The 18166-nt window shown below is 30.5% G+C and overlaps 1 protein-coding gene across 1 annotated transcript; it reads right to left on the bottom strand.

Moving 5' to 3' along the window:
* Positions 1-3638: 3638 nt before the first annotated feature.
* LOC110823512 (S-type anion channel SLAH2-like) lies at positions 3639-7803 on the bottom strand. Its single transcript, XM_022053907.2, has 6 exons — positions 7504-7803; positions 6553-6707; positions 5857-6339; positions 4716-5486; positions 4552-4583; positions 3639-4393 (listed from the first exon to the last, which is right to left on the bottom strand). Exons 2-6 carry the CDS (start codon positions 6703-6705, stop codon positions 4039-4041), a joined length of 1794 nt encoding a protein of 597 aa, XP_021909599.1. The 5' UTR covers positions 6706-6707; positions 7504-7803; the 3' UTR covers positions 3639-4038.
* Positions 7804-18166: the final 10363 nt, after the last annotated feature.

Below are 18166 nucleotides of genomic sequence, written 5' to 3'. Positions count from 1 at the left end.
AGATAATATCTTGATAAAAAATTTATAATTAATTTAGTCAGTTCGATAAATTTTACAAAGAAATAGACTAGTAGATTATCAAGATTTTCATAAATTACTTTAAATTTAAAGACGATCACCTACATTTTCGATATTACTGGGTATGCTGCAAAAAGACTAACTCTCGAAATTTCATTTCAATTTTAATAAATCGGGCAATTTTTTTTTTTCTTTTTCTTCTTCAAAATGTTCAAAACGAACTTGCAATAATTAACGTCATTCTATTCGGGCCAAGGCAGCGAAAGGCGCCTGGTTCTGGTCCCCCCAAATACAAGCATTTTTGTGTCGTCTCCAATGCACGCTGCACACAACAAGACGCCGATTTCTCCCAAATCTTGATCCGAAGAGCGAACCATTTGCAATTTTTATGCTCGAAACCTTTAAATAAAATAAAATAAAAGAAAGAAAAGAGTTTGGTTGGCCTAATTTTAGCCAGGGAAGCATCAAGAGAACTGGCTAACATTTAGAGATGTGTCACATGTCATGAGAAGCAGGATAGGGAGACATTGACAAAATGTGCTAGGAGAAATGCCAATGTTTGGATGACAATGATTTTCTGTTTCTATCTACTTCTTTCTGTCTTGCTTGTTGGATTTTTTGCTCATTTTTTTATAAATAAAATTCGGGATAACCTAACACGATGCATTTATTTTTTTATTTTTCTCTCATTTTTGTTACAAAATTTAACCTAATTTTTCTCGCGGGGACCAAAATGTTGCGGAAAAAAATAATAATAATTGGATGAACGCAATGCGAAATCAAATTTGAGATTTTACCCGAATTAAATACTATATATTTTGAAAACAAATGCAAATTGAATCAGGGAGAGATCAAACTATGACAATACAAAAAATTTTATGTGATTCAATTAATATATTCACCATTGTCTTTGCTTAAATTGACCAAAGAGATGAACAACTTGAGGCTCTGAAATTCAGGACGTATACATACATTTACATATATATACACACAAACACACACATAAGGCCAAGATTTTTCAAACATGTCATTTAAAAAAGTCATGTCAAATTATTTTTTTCCTTCTCAAAAGAGACGAAATTAGCATCTCTGAGTACTTTTCTTCTTTTTTTTTTTCTTTCTTTCTTTCTTTTTCTTTGTCGACTAAATTCCAAAAAACTACAGATTTAACGGATATATAGGGAAATGAATTGTCATTTTGGAAAGAAGTGATCAATTATGTGCATGGTTGAGTATTCCACACAGCAACTTATACTCCATAATGTATGTATACATCTACATAGAGATGAATATATATAATCTAAAGATATATAGGGAAGACACTACATATAGTTCTAATCAAGTATATGAGCAATGATAGTACGTTCGGGAAAACGTAGACAGGTAATTAAACATGTTGCAGAGCTAAAACGTGCAGTAATACATAAATAATATATATATATATTAGTTCTGAGCCGATGCTCGCTCTTAATGAGATGAAACTTACGGAGAAAATATATATATATATATATATGAGCCTATTAAAATTATACAGTATTTTTTCTTGGTTAAGTTAGGCCAATGCTTTAACAAGAAGTTTTGTATACGGAATCACTAGCTAGAAACCAGAAAGAAAGGATTGATGGAACATGAATTAGAGCGACCAAGGCCAGGTTTCATGGTGTTTGTCGGGTGAAAGTAAGCTTTGGATGTCATTGTTACAACTTTTAAAACAATGAACAAACCCATATGTAAGACATATCTATACATATAATCTATACCCATATCTATATATACGTATATATGCATACATTCATTGCACCCGGAAGCAGTGTCTATGTCAAGTTAGCTGTTTGGCTCTCCTAACTTATTTGAAGAAGATAAAAGAACGAGACATGCATGAATTTCCATGCAAAGTATTTTTACAGCTAGGGTTAGATTTCTTTAGTTTCTTATTTTATTTTTTTTTAAAGAAAGAAATTACTTTTATTTTTTTAATTAATTAATAATAAGAATATTTTAATTCACGAGATAATCTTTATTAACTAATACAAAAACATCAATCATAATGTAATATCTCGACAATAATATATAAACGTTAAAATTAAATCAAACTAAATTTAAAAACAACTGTAAATAAATCTTGAATAAAAAAAAATAAACACAGAAACGTACATAAATCCGTAGTAGAAGAAATCTACACGTCCTACGGCATATTTTTCAAATTTTCACGTAGTATTTTGAGTTCTCACACTCTCTCTATTTCTAGTGATAGAATATCATAATAAAAAATTCGTACGTGTAATATAGGCTAAACTTGTCTGTAAATTTTTTATATTCTTAATTTGATAAATTATAAAATTTAATTTTTAATTTAATGCATTAAGATCTAATATATCTTTAATCATATCGGAATGCGCTCTTAATTGTATCGAATCATTTCTAAATATACCCAATTAATTTGATAACTTTTTATGCAGATTAATTTATATATATATATATTGACACGATAAATTTAAAATGTAATAAAAAAAACAAATAATCTAACTTAAATATGTAAGATGAAAATAATATTTTTTTTATATTATAAATTAAAATTAACAGAAGCAAATATTATTAAAATTAAATATAATTAATTAAATTATAAATCAAAATAGTGTTATATACATAGATTTAATTGGTTTGTCACTTCAAGGAAAAGACAATGAACCCTGTAATGGCTGACTATAATTATTATATTGAAGGGACCAAGACATTCCCCAATGGTATAGTCAACTTGTCATCACATGCTATGGAGCTATATCTATTTAAGAATAGACTTCAATATATATATATATATAATATCTCACTTTTCTTTTCCTACACATGCTTATATGTATATATATATATATATATGTGTGTGTGTGTATATATAAGGATTGAATTTTTGAAAAGTTTAAATAAAAAGACAAAGTTGAGCTTCAGCTCAATTTGTAACACTTCAATCTTACAATATTTATAAATAAAAATAATTATTATATAAAATAGATAAATATTTATTACCTAAAATGTTACTTAAAATAGCAATAAATTTAAATATATATATATATATAAATTAAATGATTTAACTACGATATAAAAATAATATTTTACATTTTTATGTAGTTTTATTAAAAATTTATGTTTATAATTAATAAATATTTACTTAAAATAACAACTAATTTTATAATCAATATATAATTTTTAGATATAAAATATATTTTTAAAATGATCTCGTAGTTTATATAGAATGAAAATAATGGGTTCGGTTTATAATTTTTTTTTTATCACATTTCACTCAAATAGTTAAAAAAAAAAAATTAATTTCTCGTTCTCAAGAATCTTAAACGAAAAAACTAACCGTACTAAAATTGTCATCTTCAACTATTGTTTATATACGATCTATATTAAATCTGACCAACTGATCGTTTTACCTCCTTTACATTCTTGATAGCACATTTTTATCTCGATATAATTTTTTTAATAGTATAATTTGATCATCTTCTCTACTACTTAGAAAAAATGAATTACAAAATATTATCGTTATCACTTGAATAATTTACACACCAAGTTTATAATCGCGACGATCCAATTACACGAGCAGAGCTCTACAAATCGAGCTATTTATCTTTGGCTCAGTGCTTCTTCCAAGTTCTATACTTAATATCAATATGCAATCGTGATATATATAGACACACAGCATACAAACAGGCTTACAGAGGATCCCAAAATTCTACCTAATGAGAACTGCAAAAAAAACTTCTATTGCTAATACTGATACAAATACTTATTACTTTCATATATTTATACATAAAAATTTCTCATCTAATATACGCAGTACATACCACTGCTCATCATTTATACATTAGCCTTACTGCAGAAATCTTCATTTCCTCGTTATATACGTTCATCGAAACGATCATAAATCCGTGCCTGATTATGCGTTCATCTCATATATTTGATTGACGAAGATTTCACAAAATTTGCAAGGAACCTCTTGTATCTACTGACAGGATTTGGAGCTTAAATTTTATTAATCTTACCAGCTTCTATGTCTTTCCCATTTGTTGTCTCTGAAAATTTCAAGTAATGTTCAATGTTTTCTGAGCTGCTGGTTCTCAGATGCCGGAACCATCCATTGTGTTTCGGTTTTCTATCCGAAATGGCAATGGAGATGTCATTAGGGAAGAGATCCCAGAGCACAAAAGCATGGACTATTGTTGTCACGAGTAGAGCTGTCACAGTGAGTGTTGCAGCTCCGGAGAGGATCACCGAGAGGACTTGAGTTAACACGTTCGTGACTACTTCCGAATACTTGATCGTTGAAATGGCAGCTCCGGTCATGGGGAAAGTATACGCCCACCAAGCCAATGAAAACCTGCAATTCAAAGATAAATCAGAATTTAAAAGATCAATCAAAGCTTTAACGTATAAATAATAGATTGAATACTTGTAAATCAAAGTTTAAACTTTTAGTATAATCGAGTACAATCAAGTATTTAACACGAGGCTTAATGGGTCTGAGGCAAAACTTACTTGAATCCTCGAAAGAAGTTAACCCGAACAACCTGAAAAATCATTAGAAAACACAAAAAACACATTCTGATTTAGAAACTAATTGTGGATAATTAAGCAATCATATATTATATATATGTTCATCAATATATGATATGCAAATATGGCAGGGAGAATCCAATTACCAGAGCTATATAAAGAAACAAGGCAATGAAGTAAGCAAGCTTTGATCCATTATCAAAGGAACCGGTGATCTTTGCCCAAGCCATTGAAGCAACACTTGGTGCTGCAACAAACAGGAAGAAAACAGGATGGAGCTCTTTGGGTAATGTTTCATTAGTTGGGAGTCTCTGATATAGAGTTACAAACAGGACTGTATAGTGAGCCATCCCAATTGCAAAGAAGAATATAGGACCTTCTTTCAACCCCATTGATGCACCCAAGAGCGCTCCAACAAAATTCCCTACAATCGATAAATGGTTCGAAGGATTGGCCACTTTTGAAAGCCTTCTTTGCCCACCTGACATCCATTGTCCGTAAATCTTGAGTTCGAGACAAAGGATTGGAGCCATGAGGACGTACCAAAGGGCAGCCGGGAGGCTGGTACAAATTCTAGGCGGCATGCCAAGAGCCATGAACAAGAGGGCTATCCAAGGGGCAAAGAAGAAGTTGACACGAATCGGGTGATAATACTCACGACGAACTGCTTCGAAATAGAGTATTACTTTCAAAAGATAGATGGAAGCAACAACAGTAATAAGTAACAGAGAGATGCACCATAGGATCAAATTGATCTTCAAGCTTATGTGCAGAAATTTTGTGGATTCTGCAGTGGCTAAGGTTTTCCACATAATGGCTTGGCTGCTAACTCCAAGGCAGATACCGAACGAAGATATGGGAAACCGGAGAAGAAATGGCCATGTCGTGTCTTCTGGAAGCACAATTTTCTCCGAAGCCTGTACAAATAAACTTTCATGTCATAATCATAATGTTGATTGTAGCTTGATTATGGGAATGTTTTATGTGTATTTTGGAGAATATTTTAGAGAAAATTCTAGTACTTTGTATATGTAAGGATTTACAACTCTATCAACGATGTACTCTCAATTTTCATTACAATGAAATTTTTTTTTTCAGTTTTACCTTTACATGTAGACATATTTGTCAAACTACGTTAAATCTTATGTTTTTTTTTATCTCACTTTTTATTTTGAGTGATTGTATATATACCGAGGTTTTATTTTTTCAACAGATAAGAAAGCTATTGTGGTCAAAATTTGAATCAAACTCAATACGGCGAAACTAGAAGGAAGAAAATAAACTCACCCTGAGAGTGTCCAATTCAGGTCCTTCCAAGGCATCAAAGTATCTGTCTACAGACAAAGCTTCATTCTCTCTATTCTGAGCAGCTTTATTTTCTGGTCTATTAGGCTGTGGCTTTCCACGAAGATTCGATATCTGCCTCTCGAGTTTTCCAGACCACGTTTTGAAGGAATCATACCGACCATATTCTTTTAGCCTCTTAACAGTTGGATTGATAGGGAGTTTATCTAATTTAGCTGGCTCCACAGATGGAAATCCTTTTGGCATTGGCTGAGAATGGAATTGGACTGTCTTCGACTGCATGTCAGCAATCTCAAATACAGCAGAAGAACTTGGAATTTCCGGGGTGAAGAACACTTCTTTCGTGTCGTTTAAGCCAATTTTCGTTGGAGAAGTAGGCAAGCTAACCGAAAGAGATGGCTTCCTCTGATGACCAACAGGTTCAGACTCAATACTCTGTCTTTGAGTAGCATTTGTTTCTGTTTCCTGTTATAACAAAACACAAATTCAGGACTAGAACTTTGATTCTGATACCATCGAATAATAATACATTGTCACCGATTATCTCGAAAAGTTAATCCGATCAAAGATAATTCAATCAATTATTTATACATTAACAATGATAGCAAGAACAAAACATTTAAAGTTAGCATCAGGTATCAAACCAAGGCTTAAAAATATGTCTGGTTAGCAACTTACTGTGGCTTCTGATGAGTTGCAGGACTGATACCGACTCAATTCAAATCGATCATTCGCAATACCCGTCTTGTTGACATCAAATCCAGTGATTTCACGCGATGATAACTTTCTGAGGAGTGTTGGAACAGAAACCACATATTCTTTGTCCTCCATATCTGAGTAACAGAAACACAAAAGATGTGTATGCACAGCCGGTTCAGTCATTTGAGGCTTTTTACACATATGTATATGTATATATATATATATATACATACTTTTTTACGACAGAAAAACAATTAAACCCAGTTTTCTAAAGACAGAATCATTCATGGGTTTTGAAGAACAACATTGCATTTAGTTAAAAACAAAAGCATAATCACTTGGGTATTCCAAATTGATTTTTCCCATAACAGAGAAGACAGTGAAAAGATTTCATGATTAAGGTACTTAATTTCTTTCCTTTTTTTCTTCCTTCTTGACATAAACGACTTCTAAAATTGAATATAGATCAGAAAAAGAGGTAGACATATTCATGATTGAATCCCAGAACATTTTCTTTTTTCTGATATGAAGATTCCCTTTGGGATTATTTGCCATATCCATGCTCTTGGCTGTTTTTGCAGCTTGAAACTACGTTCAAAATAACGTCGGATTGATTTAAGTAATTACATAAACTTTCAGAATCAAAAAGAACTTAGATCTAAAAACTTAATTGAGAAAACGCTGCTGGCATCTGATCTATCCGCCATTGAAATGATTCATCCATCAAACACTACAATATTGTTCTGTAAATTTCTTTAACAGCTAATACATTAGTTTTTCTTTAGCTAGTAAATCACATTAAACCATTAAAAAAAACCTGCATTGGTAATCATATAAACATAAAAAACAAAAGACCAGAAAATTTAATTTTAAACTAACTCGAAACTAATGGAAAAGAAAATACTGCTAAAAAAAAAAAAAAACTCTGACCTTCAAAAAAATTCTGCCAGAAATTCAGGACAATCTGGCAGGAAGAAAATCAAGTCTGAGCAAAGAACCCACAAGGAAAAAAATGTGAACTTTTTCTCTTCTTCCTCTTCCTCTTCCTCTTCCTCTTCCTTTTTCTTGAGATTGAAGAAAACCCAGAAGGTCTTTGGGTTAAAAAGAAGAAGAAAATAGTGTTTGGTGACCAAGAAAATAAAACAGAGAAGAAGAGAACTCTGAACTTGTTTCTGGAGATGTGGAGGAAGCCGAAATTTATAATTGTCCGTGCAGACGTCTTGTCGCAGCCACTCGAAGCTGGAAATGAAATTCAAAATATTATATAATATATATATATATAAATATATTATCATATATAATGATGATTACCATCAACAATTACAAGTTTCATGCAATAAGACAAATCAAGAACCAGAAAAGAGAAAATAATAATAATAAAATACACCATTTTTAGCTTGAAAACGAGTATTCGTTTGTTAAACACTCGGGTAAGCGGCGCGTACAGTTGTAACTTAATTTTTTTTTTTTTTTCCCCCCTAAAAAAATCGACAGGTTTGACCGTACATACAATTTAATAATTATTTTTTTACTTATTTAAAAATTAGTGTATTTTATATTATTAATTACGTAATTTACATATTTTAAGCATTTTTTTTGTCAATTTATAAAATATTGGGTTTTTTAAAATTTAAAAAAAATATATTATTTTTGTATAAAATAAAAAATTTATAATATAATTTTTAAAATTATATATATAAAATAATTATTATTTAAAAAATAATAAAAATCAAGCAAATTAAATTATTGTCCGCGTTTTCAAATGACATTTATTTTTCTTTTATTTTTTATTCAGACGACATAAATATTATAAATAATTATAATAACAATAATATGTGAAGATTAATTAAAAAATTAACGTTATTAATTATTAGTAATTAATTTTAAAATCAGTATTTATTCTTAATCCCAATTTCTAATTGTATATTTTCTGATCTGATCTAAAACGTGGGAATTTGACCCGATAAACATGGACCTGAGAGATATAAATATCTTGGGTTATGGAGAATTTATTTAATGTAATTTACTAAGTTAATAATAATTTTTAAAATATATATATATATATATATATGATTTTTATCAATTGGGCATTTTCCACCGTCAATTTTGGACCCTGCCAGGAAATTGGACGTACAAAATTTTGGACTATAGCTGCCCAAGAATTTAATAGAACATTCTTTAGAAAAAATGGTTGGTGGAAATAGCTAGTCCCCCCACATACAGCTAGAACAGTTCTTGATTTTCTTTCTTAATTTTCTCGGCAACCAATCAAGAATTGATTTGAAGCTTCTAGTAATGTTCCGTAAAGTTCGTGCTTAATTATATAATATGATTAAATATTCAATGATTAGTCATAATTTTCTTGTCAAATTGATTATTATTTTGCTTTAATCTTAATTATACATAATTATTTATGCTCAATTATGAGTGTATTTTACGTGTATGTGTATACATACATTTATATATATATATATATATTGATATTGCATTATTATTGAAATTTATAATTATCTAAGAACATGTATTTATCTTGTAATATTCTATTAAAATTTGTTTTTCTTCAACTTCAATACTACGAAATGGTGCATCCCATTTCTTTAAAAAAAAAAAAAAAAAAACATTCGATTCTTTTTCTAAGTTATGTACCTACATATATATATATATATATAAATCATATATAATATACGTATCAATTAAATGTACCCATTATTAATTATATTTATATAATTACGAATGATGAATGTATATTATAATTTTATTTTTTATATATTATGTTAATTTAAAATATGGTTGTTATATATTATATTATAAATGAATAAGTTAGTCCATTTTGACATACTTACGTGACTTAAAATTATAAATTAAATAATCAAAGATTAATGTTTAATAAAATAATTAGTAGCACGACAGTTGTTACCATGAAGAAAAGTTTGACCGGATACAATAATAAAATATTATGAAATTAATTAATTAATTATGATAACAAATAATTAATTAATTATTATCTTATATCCTTAAAAAATGATTAACAACTAATTAATTGGCGGCAAGATTACGACGTGAGAGGTCGTGAGAGAGTGAGAGTTAAAAAGAGCATACCTAATTTACTTTGGTAGCTAGTGGATTGTGCCGCATTAGTTTTATGCATTTTAATTTTATTTTCGAAATACTAATGTAACGCCTCGTGTTTGTTTTTACTTCAACGGCATTACTACAATACTGTTAGCATACGTAATATAATAATATATCATCTTATAAATAATTTTAGTCATATACATAGAAAATATTTAAATCAAATCATTCAAACTTTTAAGATTTCTCTATTATTTATAGTTTATCGTTTCAATATGAGATACTTGCTACTAGGTATGTAATTACTCTGTTTCACTTATCATACTCCCTGCTCCGTCTCCTCTACCCGCTAAGTTTGGAAGTACGCAGCTCGGGTCCAGTTTCCGATACTACTTCATCTGTAAGTGATAGGTAATGAGTATATACAAACTCAGTAAAGTAAATTCAAATCATAAACACAGTATGAAAATCCAGTTAAATGCTTAATCTTCTAATTTTTCCCTTCCATTAGTCACGTCATCTTTTCTACCCATACTCTCCACTTTTTTCTCATCTACCTCTACCATAATTATCATAACATACTCACCACATTAAACCACCCCAACATTTCCAACACACCTGTCCCATCGACCCTGATCAAGCCACTCACCCACACTATTATTCCCGATAAAAACCCCCGCAGCCATCACCAATATCAGCGACCCTATTTCCTCACCACTCGACCCCCAACTAGCCACCATTCACATCGTTACCACATTCTTCCATCACCAACATCGGCGACTCAACTCACCCTCAATTTTCGTCAATTCTCTGCCTTAAATTGGCCACACGCTCATACTGTTACCATACTGGCAACCCCCTAACTGTCACCAACATCGGCGACACTACTCATCACCAATACCAAATAACCACCAATAGCCAACATCAGCATATTTATTCCCCAAACAGACCATCAGTGGAGTTATACCGTTTCCACGATCACAATCAAACCTCATACATGCATACATATTCAACAAACATAAAGAACAGCTCATACATGCTTTCACATTCAACAAGCATACAAACTATCTCATACTAATATCCACATGCATGTACAATCAACCGAATTCTTATGTATACTCATCAATCCCTATCTTATAACTTACTCATACAAACTTCCTCTCACTGATATCCCTCTCTCTTAACTCCATCAATTATCCCTCTCGGATTATACATACACCTTTCCTGTCACAATGTAACCCTCATTCTTACCTTCTTCAAGAGTCCCTTTCAGACTACTCCGTCTCATTGGTATCTCTCTTTCATCTCTCGCAAAGACCACTCTCAGACCACTCCCTTTCCACTGATATCGCTCTATTTCATCTCCCTCACGTACTACTTTCAAACTTATCCCTCTCACTGGTATCTCTCTCTCTCACATCTCCTACTGGTCCCTCTCAACCGCTCCTACATTCACAATCCCCTGCACTAATACCAGACTTCTTCTCCCTCTGTTGACATTCGGATACTTATATTTATACATACATACATATACACCAAAGCTTAGAGCTATCCAGTTCCTCTTTCGTACTCCCATTCGTACCTCATGTTCTGTTTCGCCTATCCGTTCTTCCCCTCCCTATTCACTCCTCTATCGACTCTCTACAAGTCCTTCCCTTTCTACAGCTCCTCTCCGTTGATCCTCTCCCTCTTGGCTAGGCTTCAATTCACCGGTATACATTTTCAGATAATAAGTTTAACTACAATTTACCATTTTCATGTTTGAAATTCAAATTCATAATACCTCCAGTCTCCATCGTCTTCCGCACCACCGTAGCTCACTCAGTCACCTTAATCATCTCCTCATTCTCCAACTCTCTCTTCCGTCCTCGATCGACTCCTCTTTTCCTCTCTTTTCGTCCCCTCCCTCTCAGTCTTCTCTCTCTCTCTTGAATCGTTTATCACCAACCTTCTCTTTTCCCTTCTGGTTTTTCCCCTTTTTTTTCTTCATCCTATTTATACCCCACCTACTAATCATCATAGCTGTCCATTCCATCTCACAATCTACACCCATCTTAGCTATCCATTCCGTTTCCCAATCTGCACCGTTCACCCCTCTCTCTCTCTCTCTCTCATACATACATATATATATCATTATTGTTATTGTTATTATCATTTTTCCTTTTTTTTTACAACCCAAAACTCAGTTATTACATTATTCCTCCATTTAAAAGAAATTTGATCCCTCAAATTTCGTCATATTACCTTAAAGAGTTGCGGATAGTCACTTCTCATCTCGTCCTCCTGTTCCCACGTTGCTTCCTCATTTGCGTGATGTCGCCATTATATCTTCACCATAGGTATTATCCTACTTCTCAATTTTCTTTCTTGTCGCTCAAGGACCCAAATTGGTTCCTCTTCGTAGGTCAAATCATTCACCAATGGCACTGCAATACTCTAGTAGGAACATCTGAAATGTAAAGTGTACCTTGTATTACTTCTAGAGTCGCAGCTGCCTCCGGGGCTGTTATGACAAACACCCGTCCTCGAACCATCGGTCTACTAAGCTCCCTGGGTAGGGAGCAATCACGTATGAAGTGCTGAGTACTACCACACCGGTAGCAACCCCAACTGCCACCCAAGTATGGGCGATCGCCATGGTTCTTACCGCACCGCGTGCAACCTGTATTATTCGAAGGTATCTAGCAACTTAGAGTTAGATCTTGTACTGTTCTCTGCCTCTTCTCTATTTGGCCAGATGGGGGTGTTGGTAATCTATAACTGGAAAATCCTCTGTGATTCTTCGAGTGTTCTTTATACAGTGTCTCTACCAATTGCACCTTCTCTAATACCATCTGATAAATAGGCAACACAAGCATAGCTACTTGGTGATATAGCTCTTGCCTCAATCTCTTTTCAAACCTCCTAGCTTTTCTCGATTCATTCATCATAACTTCGAGCGCAAATCGACCCAAGTCTATGCACCTCTCGGCATATTCGGCTACTGACAATCTTCCCTGCCTAAGTTTTGTGAATTCAATTTCTTTTTGTTGTCTGAGAAAATCTAAAAAGTATTCTGCATTGAAAGCTTCCAGGAATACCTCCCAAAGGATTGGGAAAATCATAGCTCCTTTTTTCAATTTATACCAACGCTCTACTGATCCTCTTAACATAAATGTGGCCAGTTGTACCTTCTGTTCAGTTGTCACTGTTATCACTTCAAATAATTTTTCTATTTCTGTTATCCAGTCTTCTGCTACCAATGGATCCGAGCCCCCATTGAAGGTCGGGGGATTAAGCCTTCGGTATTTTTCAATGTTGCTTATATCCACTCCACCTTGGTGAACCCCCTGTTGTGGAACAAATGCTGTCTCAAATCATAGTTCTCTCTCTCGAATCATCGTTGCTAGGCTCTCAACCACTCTGCATCGCCGGTTAAAGTCCTCTTGATATGCCCCTGTTGTCCCGTATGCGGTGCCGACAGAACGACAAAGGGTCTTGGTTGTGAGGGGGGAGACACTGCTTGCTACGGGGGCAGCTCTTGAAATGCAGAGAGGGGCATCTGGTGGAATGCAGGCGCTCGTTGTGGGGCTTCCGATGGGTGGTCCTGCGCACCCGGGCAAATTCCCGACGTGGTCGGTCTCAGCCCTTCTTCATCATCTCCCTTGGTCTACCTCTAGGATAACAACACACATTAGTATTTCTCCTTGTTTGCTCTGATACCAATTGTAGCACCTCGATTTTTTTTTCTTTACAACCCAAAAGCCAGTTATTACAACTAATTATAAAAATATATATTTTTACCAAATAATGAATTATAGATTTTGATGTTGAGTTTTTAATTTATCATGTGGATTCATATGTGTAAATTATTGTGTATAAAACACTATCAAATTAATTAAGTCCGATTAAAAAGTGATATGATATAGTTAAAAATATATTAGACCTTAATGCATTAAATTAAAATGCGGGGTTTATTTTTATTAGTAAATACCAAATCTGTAAGTTCTAATTTTATTATGGATCAAATTATGAACACAGAAAATTTACAGACATGAATAGTTCTCAAATTACACGTAATATTTTTTTATTTTAATATCTCATCGCCAAAAAATTGAAAGAGTGTGAAAATTAAAAAAAATACATGCTAATTTGGAATATCACCGTATTACATGCAGATTTTTTCCGCTATAAATTCATATACGTTTTCATTACAGATATAATCTTTTTAATTTGATATGAATATAGTTATTTAGATTTCAGATATAGTTTATGAAATTCCTACATTTAATAATATACACATATATGTTTATATATAAAAATGTTTGTAAAGAAAAAGCTTATCTTTTATATTAGCTATAGGTGAGAAAATCTTAATAAATAAAAGCTTATGGTAAACCCAATTTCCTTTTTCAATTTAAAAAATAAAAGAAAAAAAATGTTAGGTCAAAATAATAATTTATAATTAACTGTAAATAATTTATTTGTCCATAACATATACATATATATATATGTATATATACATATATATATATATAATGTTAGGTCAAAATAATAATTTATTGCCCCCATTAAAATAAAGATAGTTTGGCTAGCACTTAGTAAATTCGTGTGTGTGTGTGTGTGTATATATATGATAAATAGTATAAGGGAAAAACAACAAAACGGAAAATAAAAAGTAGTTGAAAGTCGTTGAATTACCGGAAGTGGGACCATGACGGCGTCAGCACCACCAATGTAAAAAGATCCGTTCAAGTCTTTTGACGTCAGTTTGTTTATCGTTTGCTCTCCGCCGTAGAGTTAGTGCCGTGCTCACTTTACATGTAATATTAATTATTATAATTTAATTTTTTTTATAAAATTAAAAAAAAATAAAATAAAATAATTGGTTTTCAGTAATTAATTAAATTAATAATAGGATTTTCGTTAATTTAATTAATTACTAAAAATTATTTTTTAGTTATTTTAAAATATTTAAATATGACGTAATTATTTTAATTTTTCCTACAATAAAATTTAGAAAAAAAAAAATTATGTTTTGAAATATGACGTAATTATTTTGATGTATTGTTTTTATGTAATAAAGCTGATTTTTTTTATATAAAATTAAAATTAATTAGTTTTATATACGTAGTTTTATATACAGCATGCACTGTGGAGCATATGCTGTATATAACTCCGTACGTATATGCCGTCGTACAACTCGAGTTTGGAGCTCCTTCTTCTTCTTCTTCTTCTTCTCTCTTACGTATCCATTTGTATCTGATAGTGAAATCCTCCTAACTATATATATATATATATGTGTGTGTATATACATACACGTATACAATTTTATGATTTTATAATATATACACCCATGTAAGAAAATCAAATATTATATGATTGTTAATATAAAATTGGATGAATTCGTGACGTTACAATATTATCAGTAACGGAGTTTTACGTGCAAAGTCAACGCTTAAGTCACAGTTTTATTGAACTTTTAAGTGATATATATCGTACTGTTTTGATGGTATTACGTGGGAAGCATGTCACTTGTGTGCATTAATACCCGTACACGTGTATATATATATACACACACACACACACACGTGTATATATATATATATATATATATATATGTAAAGAAATTGTATAGGATAACAAGTGTTCTAAAACTTAGAAGTTGAAACTCGAATTATGTGAATCGACAATAACATATACTTAGGAATATTATTAGGGTATTAGAGTATGGAGCTTAATTATAAATATATATGCATATATATACACATATATATACATATATATATATATATATCAATAGGCCCATTTATAGGAGCATTTGGGTTAGCTAAACGCATGTTAATTAATAAGCCCTTGGGCCCAATAAACCCTTTTTTTTTTCTCCTTTAGCCTTACTTTACTTGGGGCCATCTAAATATAAGGTTCATAAAAATTGGGTCATACTTAATTTTAACAAACATTTAATTTGTAATTTTATATGGGTTAATCACAATGAATTAAAATTTTGATGTTATAAATCAATAGTTTGAAAATTGATTTTAGGTTAATCTTAATTTGACTGTATATATATATATATATATATATATTATAAAATTAAGAAAATTGATTGTTCAATTAATTAAATTTTTGGGTTTTTTTTTCATAAAAAAATTAGGGATATTGTTGTACTCTAATATGATTATGCAAATTATACAAGACAAAATTATTGAATAGAATTATTATAAAATAATTATACTTAACCCACCATTTAATCCAAAATAAATGGAACATAATTTCATAAGTGGCTAATGATGAATTTTAATTTATTAAAAAAGTTTATAAATGGGTAATTTTGACATATAGATACATGCATTTATAATAAAAAAAAAAACAAACAAACAAAAAAAGGTCAATTAATTTGATAAGATGTAAGTTATCAATAATTATTTACTTTATAATTAGAGACATGTGTGTATATTGACTAAATAATATATATATATATATATATATAGAGTATGTATGTATGTGTGTGTGTGTGTGTATATAGTGTTTGATATGGAATGGTGGAGGTCCCAATTGGAATTATTATATATCACTGCACCACTCACCCTACCACAACATTCCTATATGTATATATATATATATATAATTATTTTCACTGTATATTTCATTTCCCATCATGCTTTTTGTAAGTTGTACTCCTTGTTTGCTACCACACATCTTATTCATGAACTTTTTTTTTTTTTTAAAAGGGGAATTTCACTTCTTTAAAAAAATAAAAAAATTAAGTTGATAAGCATAAATAATATTAATAAATTTAAAATTTTAAAGATTTAATACTAATTATTATAAAAAATATTTCATGCGAGAAAATTGTATTTTATTAAATTTAATATAAAAATATATAAAATTAAAATTCGAATATAATGCAATTATAACGTGATTAATTTTTTAAAGTATCTGAGTCAGGTGAAATTTATTAAAAAATAATTAGAATGTATATGGAGTAAGTGAAAATCAATTCCGATCAATCATATTTTTTTATTTAATTATTTGAAATTATATACATTCATGCAAGCACACCCGATTATGATATAACACCAAATAGATAGATACTATACATATATATATATATATATGTACGTGTGTGTGTGTGTGTATATATATGTGTATTATATAGATCAATGCAATTCTATCCACACAAGATGAGATATGTGCTAACAATTACGTCGACTTGTAGTTCTATGCAGCTTGTTAGGAAAGGGTCGGCAAAACCAAACACCAAACTGTTCCTTATTTTTCATATATACATATACATACACATATAATATATATATATATATATATATACACACATATCAGAGCTGTCTTTCGTGAAAATAGTGTTTTCTTAGTCATGGAGATAAGTCATGAGAATCTCACTATGCACATTTTGGTTTTTGGTAGGTTAAAAAAATCAAACTATATAACTCGTAATTTTATAAATATATTATAAATTATATGATTAATATTTTTATAACTATAATAAACATAATGAGTTAAATATATATATATATATATAAATTGTATGATTAGATGCTCATTTCACAGCACAACATACACATCAAATCTACTATAGAAAAATATGAACCACAAATTTTATACATTATACTTTATATTATAATGTACAATATTATATGTGAATAGTATATTAATTTATTTAAATTAAAAAAAAAAACTTCATTTACATTTAAAACCAATTTAATTAATTACATAATTAATAATTTAAACTAATATATTATTTTAATTATTTATTTTACTTAAAAATAAAATTAGAATGTTCTGTTCTAAATAGTAAGGTGTCCGTCAAAAAGACAAAATGCACTACTTTTGAGGAAATTATTAATAAATCTAATTTATTTTATAAATATTTCCACTACTTAAATTTTTATTTTATATTAAAATATAATAAATTTATCGAGACTTTAACATAAAATAATAATTAATTATCGTATTTCATTAATACATTAATAAATTAAATTTTTTATCGACGCGAACATTACATGCGTGTTATGAGAAATTATAATAGGATAACACCCGAATTTACCCGAATTATCTGTTTATAATCTAGTTTTTATATTTAATGATATTCGAATATTTTTTTGAAAAAAATAATAATTACCCAATAATATATAAAAATAATAATAATAAATTGTAGTATTTCAAATAAAAAGATACATATATATATATATATGTGTGTGTGTGTGTGTGTATATATAGTTGGGATGTGTATGTAATGAAAAGACATAGGAGAAGCAAGGGGGCAAAACCTTTGTGTGATTTGGACAAAGTGTGTGATGTGTCACACACTAACAATTCCCTGCTGGCCCAACCTGGGTTTGGCTTTTCTAGCCCACCCTCTCTTCCCATTACCCTATTTTACAGCCTGTTCATTTTTTCTTTTCTCCTATTCACTCATTATGTTTGATTTGCAAACTTATATAGATCTACATATACATACACACACACATACAAACAGGCAGATATTTGCATATATATATATATATATATACTTAACAGC

This window comes from Carica papaya, chromosome 9, assembly GCF_054855325.1.
Source record: "Carica papaya isolate Zhongbai chromosome 9, ASM5485532v1, whole genome shotgun sequence".
NCBI classification, from domain to species: domain Eukaryota; kingdom Viridiplantae; phylum Streptophyta; class Magnoliopsida; order Brassicales; family Caricaceae; genus Carica; species Carica papaya.
The sequence above is the reverse complement of the archived record's forward strand: the minus strand, read 5'-3'. Positions and strand labels throughout refer to the sequence as shown.

Coding starts and splice junctions, on each gene's coding strand:
- LOC110823512 (XM_022053907.2), bottom strand. CDS start 6,705: ATGGAGGACAAAGAATATGTGGTTTCTGTTCCAACACTCCTCAGAAAG. Junction 5,487..5,856: donor CTGAATTGGACACTCTCAGG/GTGAGTTTATTT, acceptor TTATTTGTACAG/GCTTCGGAGAAAATTGTGCT. Junction 4,394..4,551: donor AACTTCTTTCGAGGATTCAA/GTAAGTTTTGCC, acceptor TTTGAATTGCAG/GTTTTCATTGGCTTGGTGGG.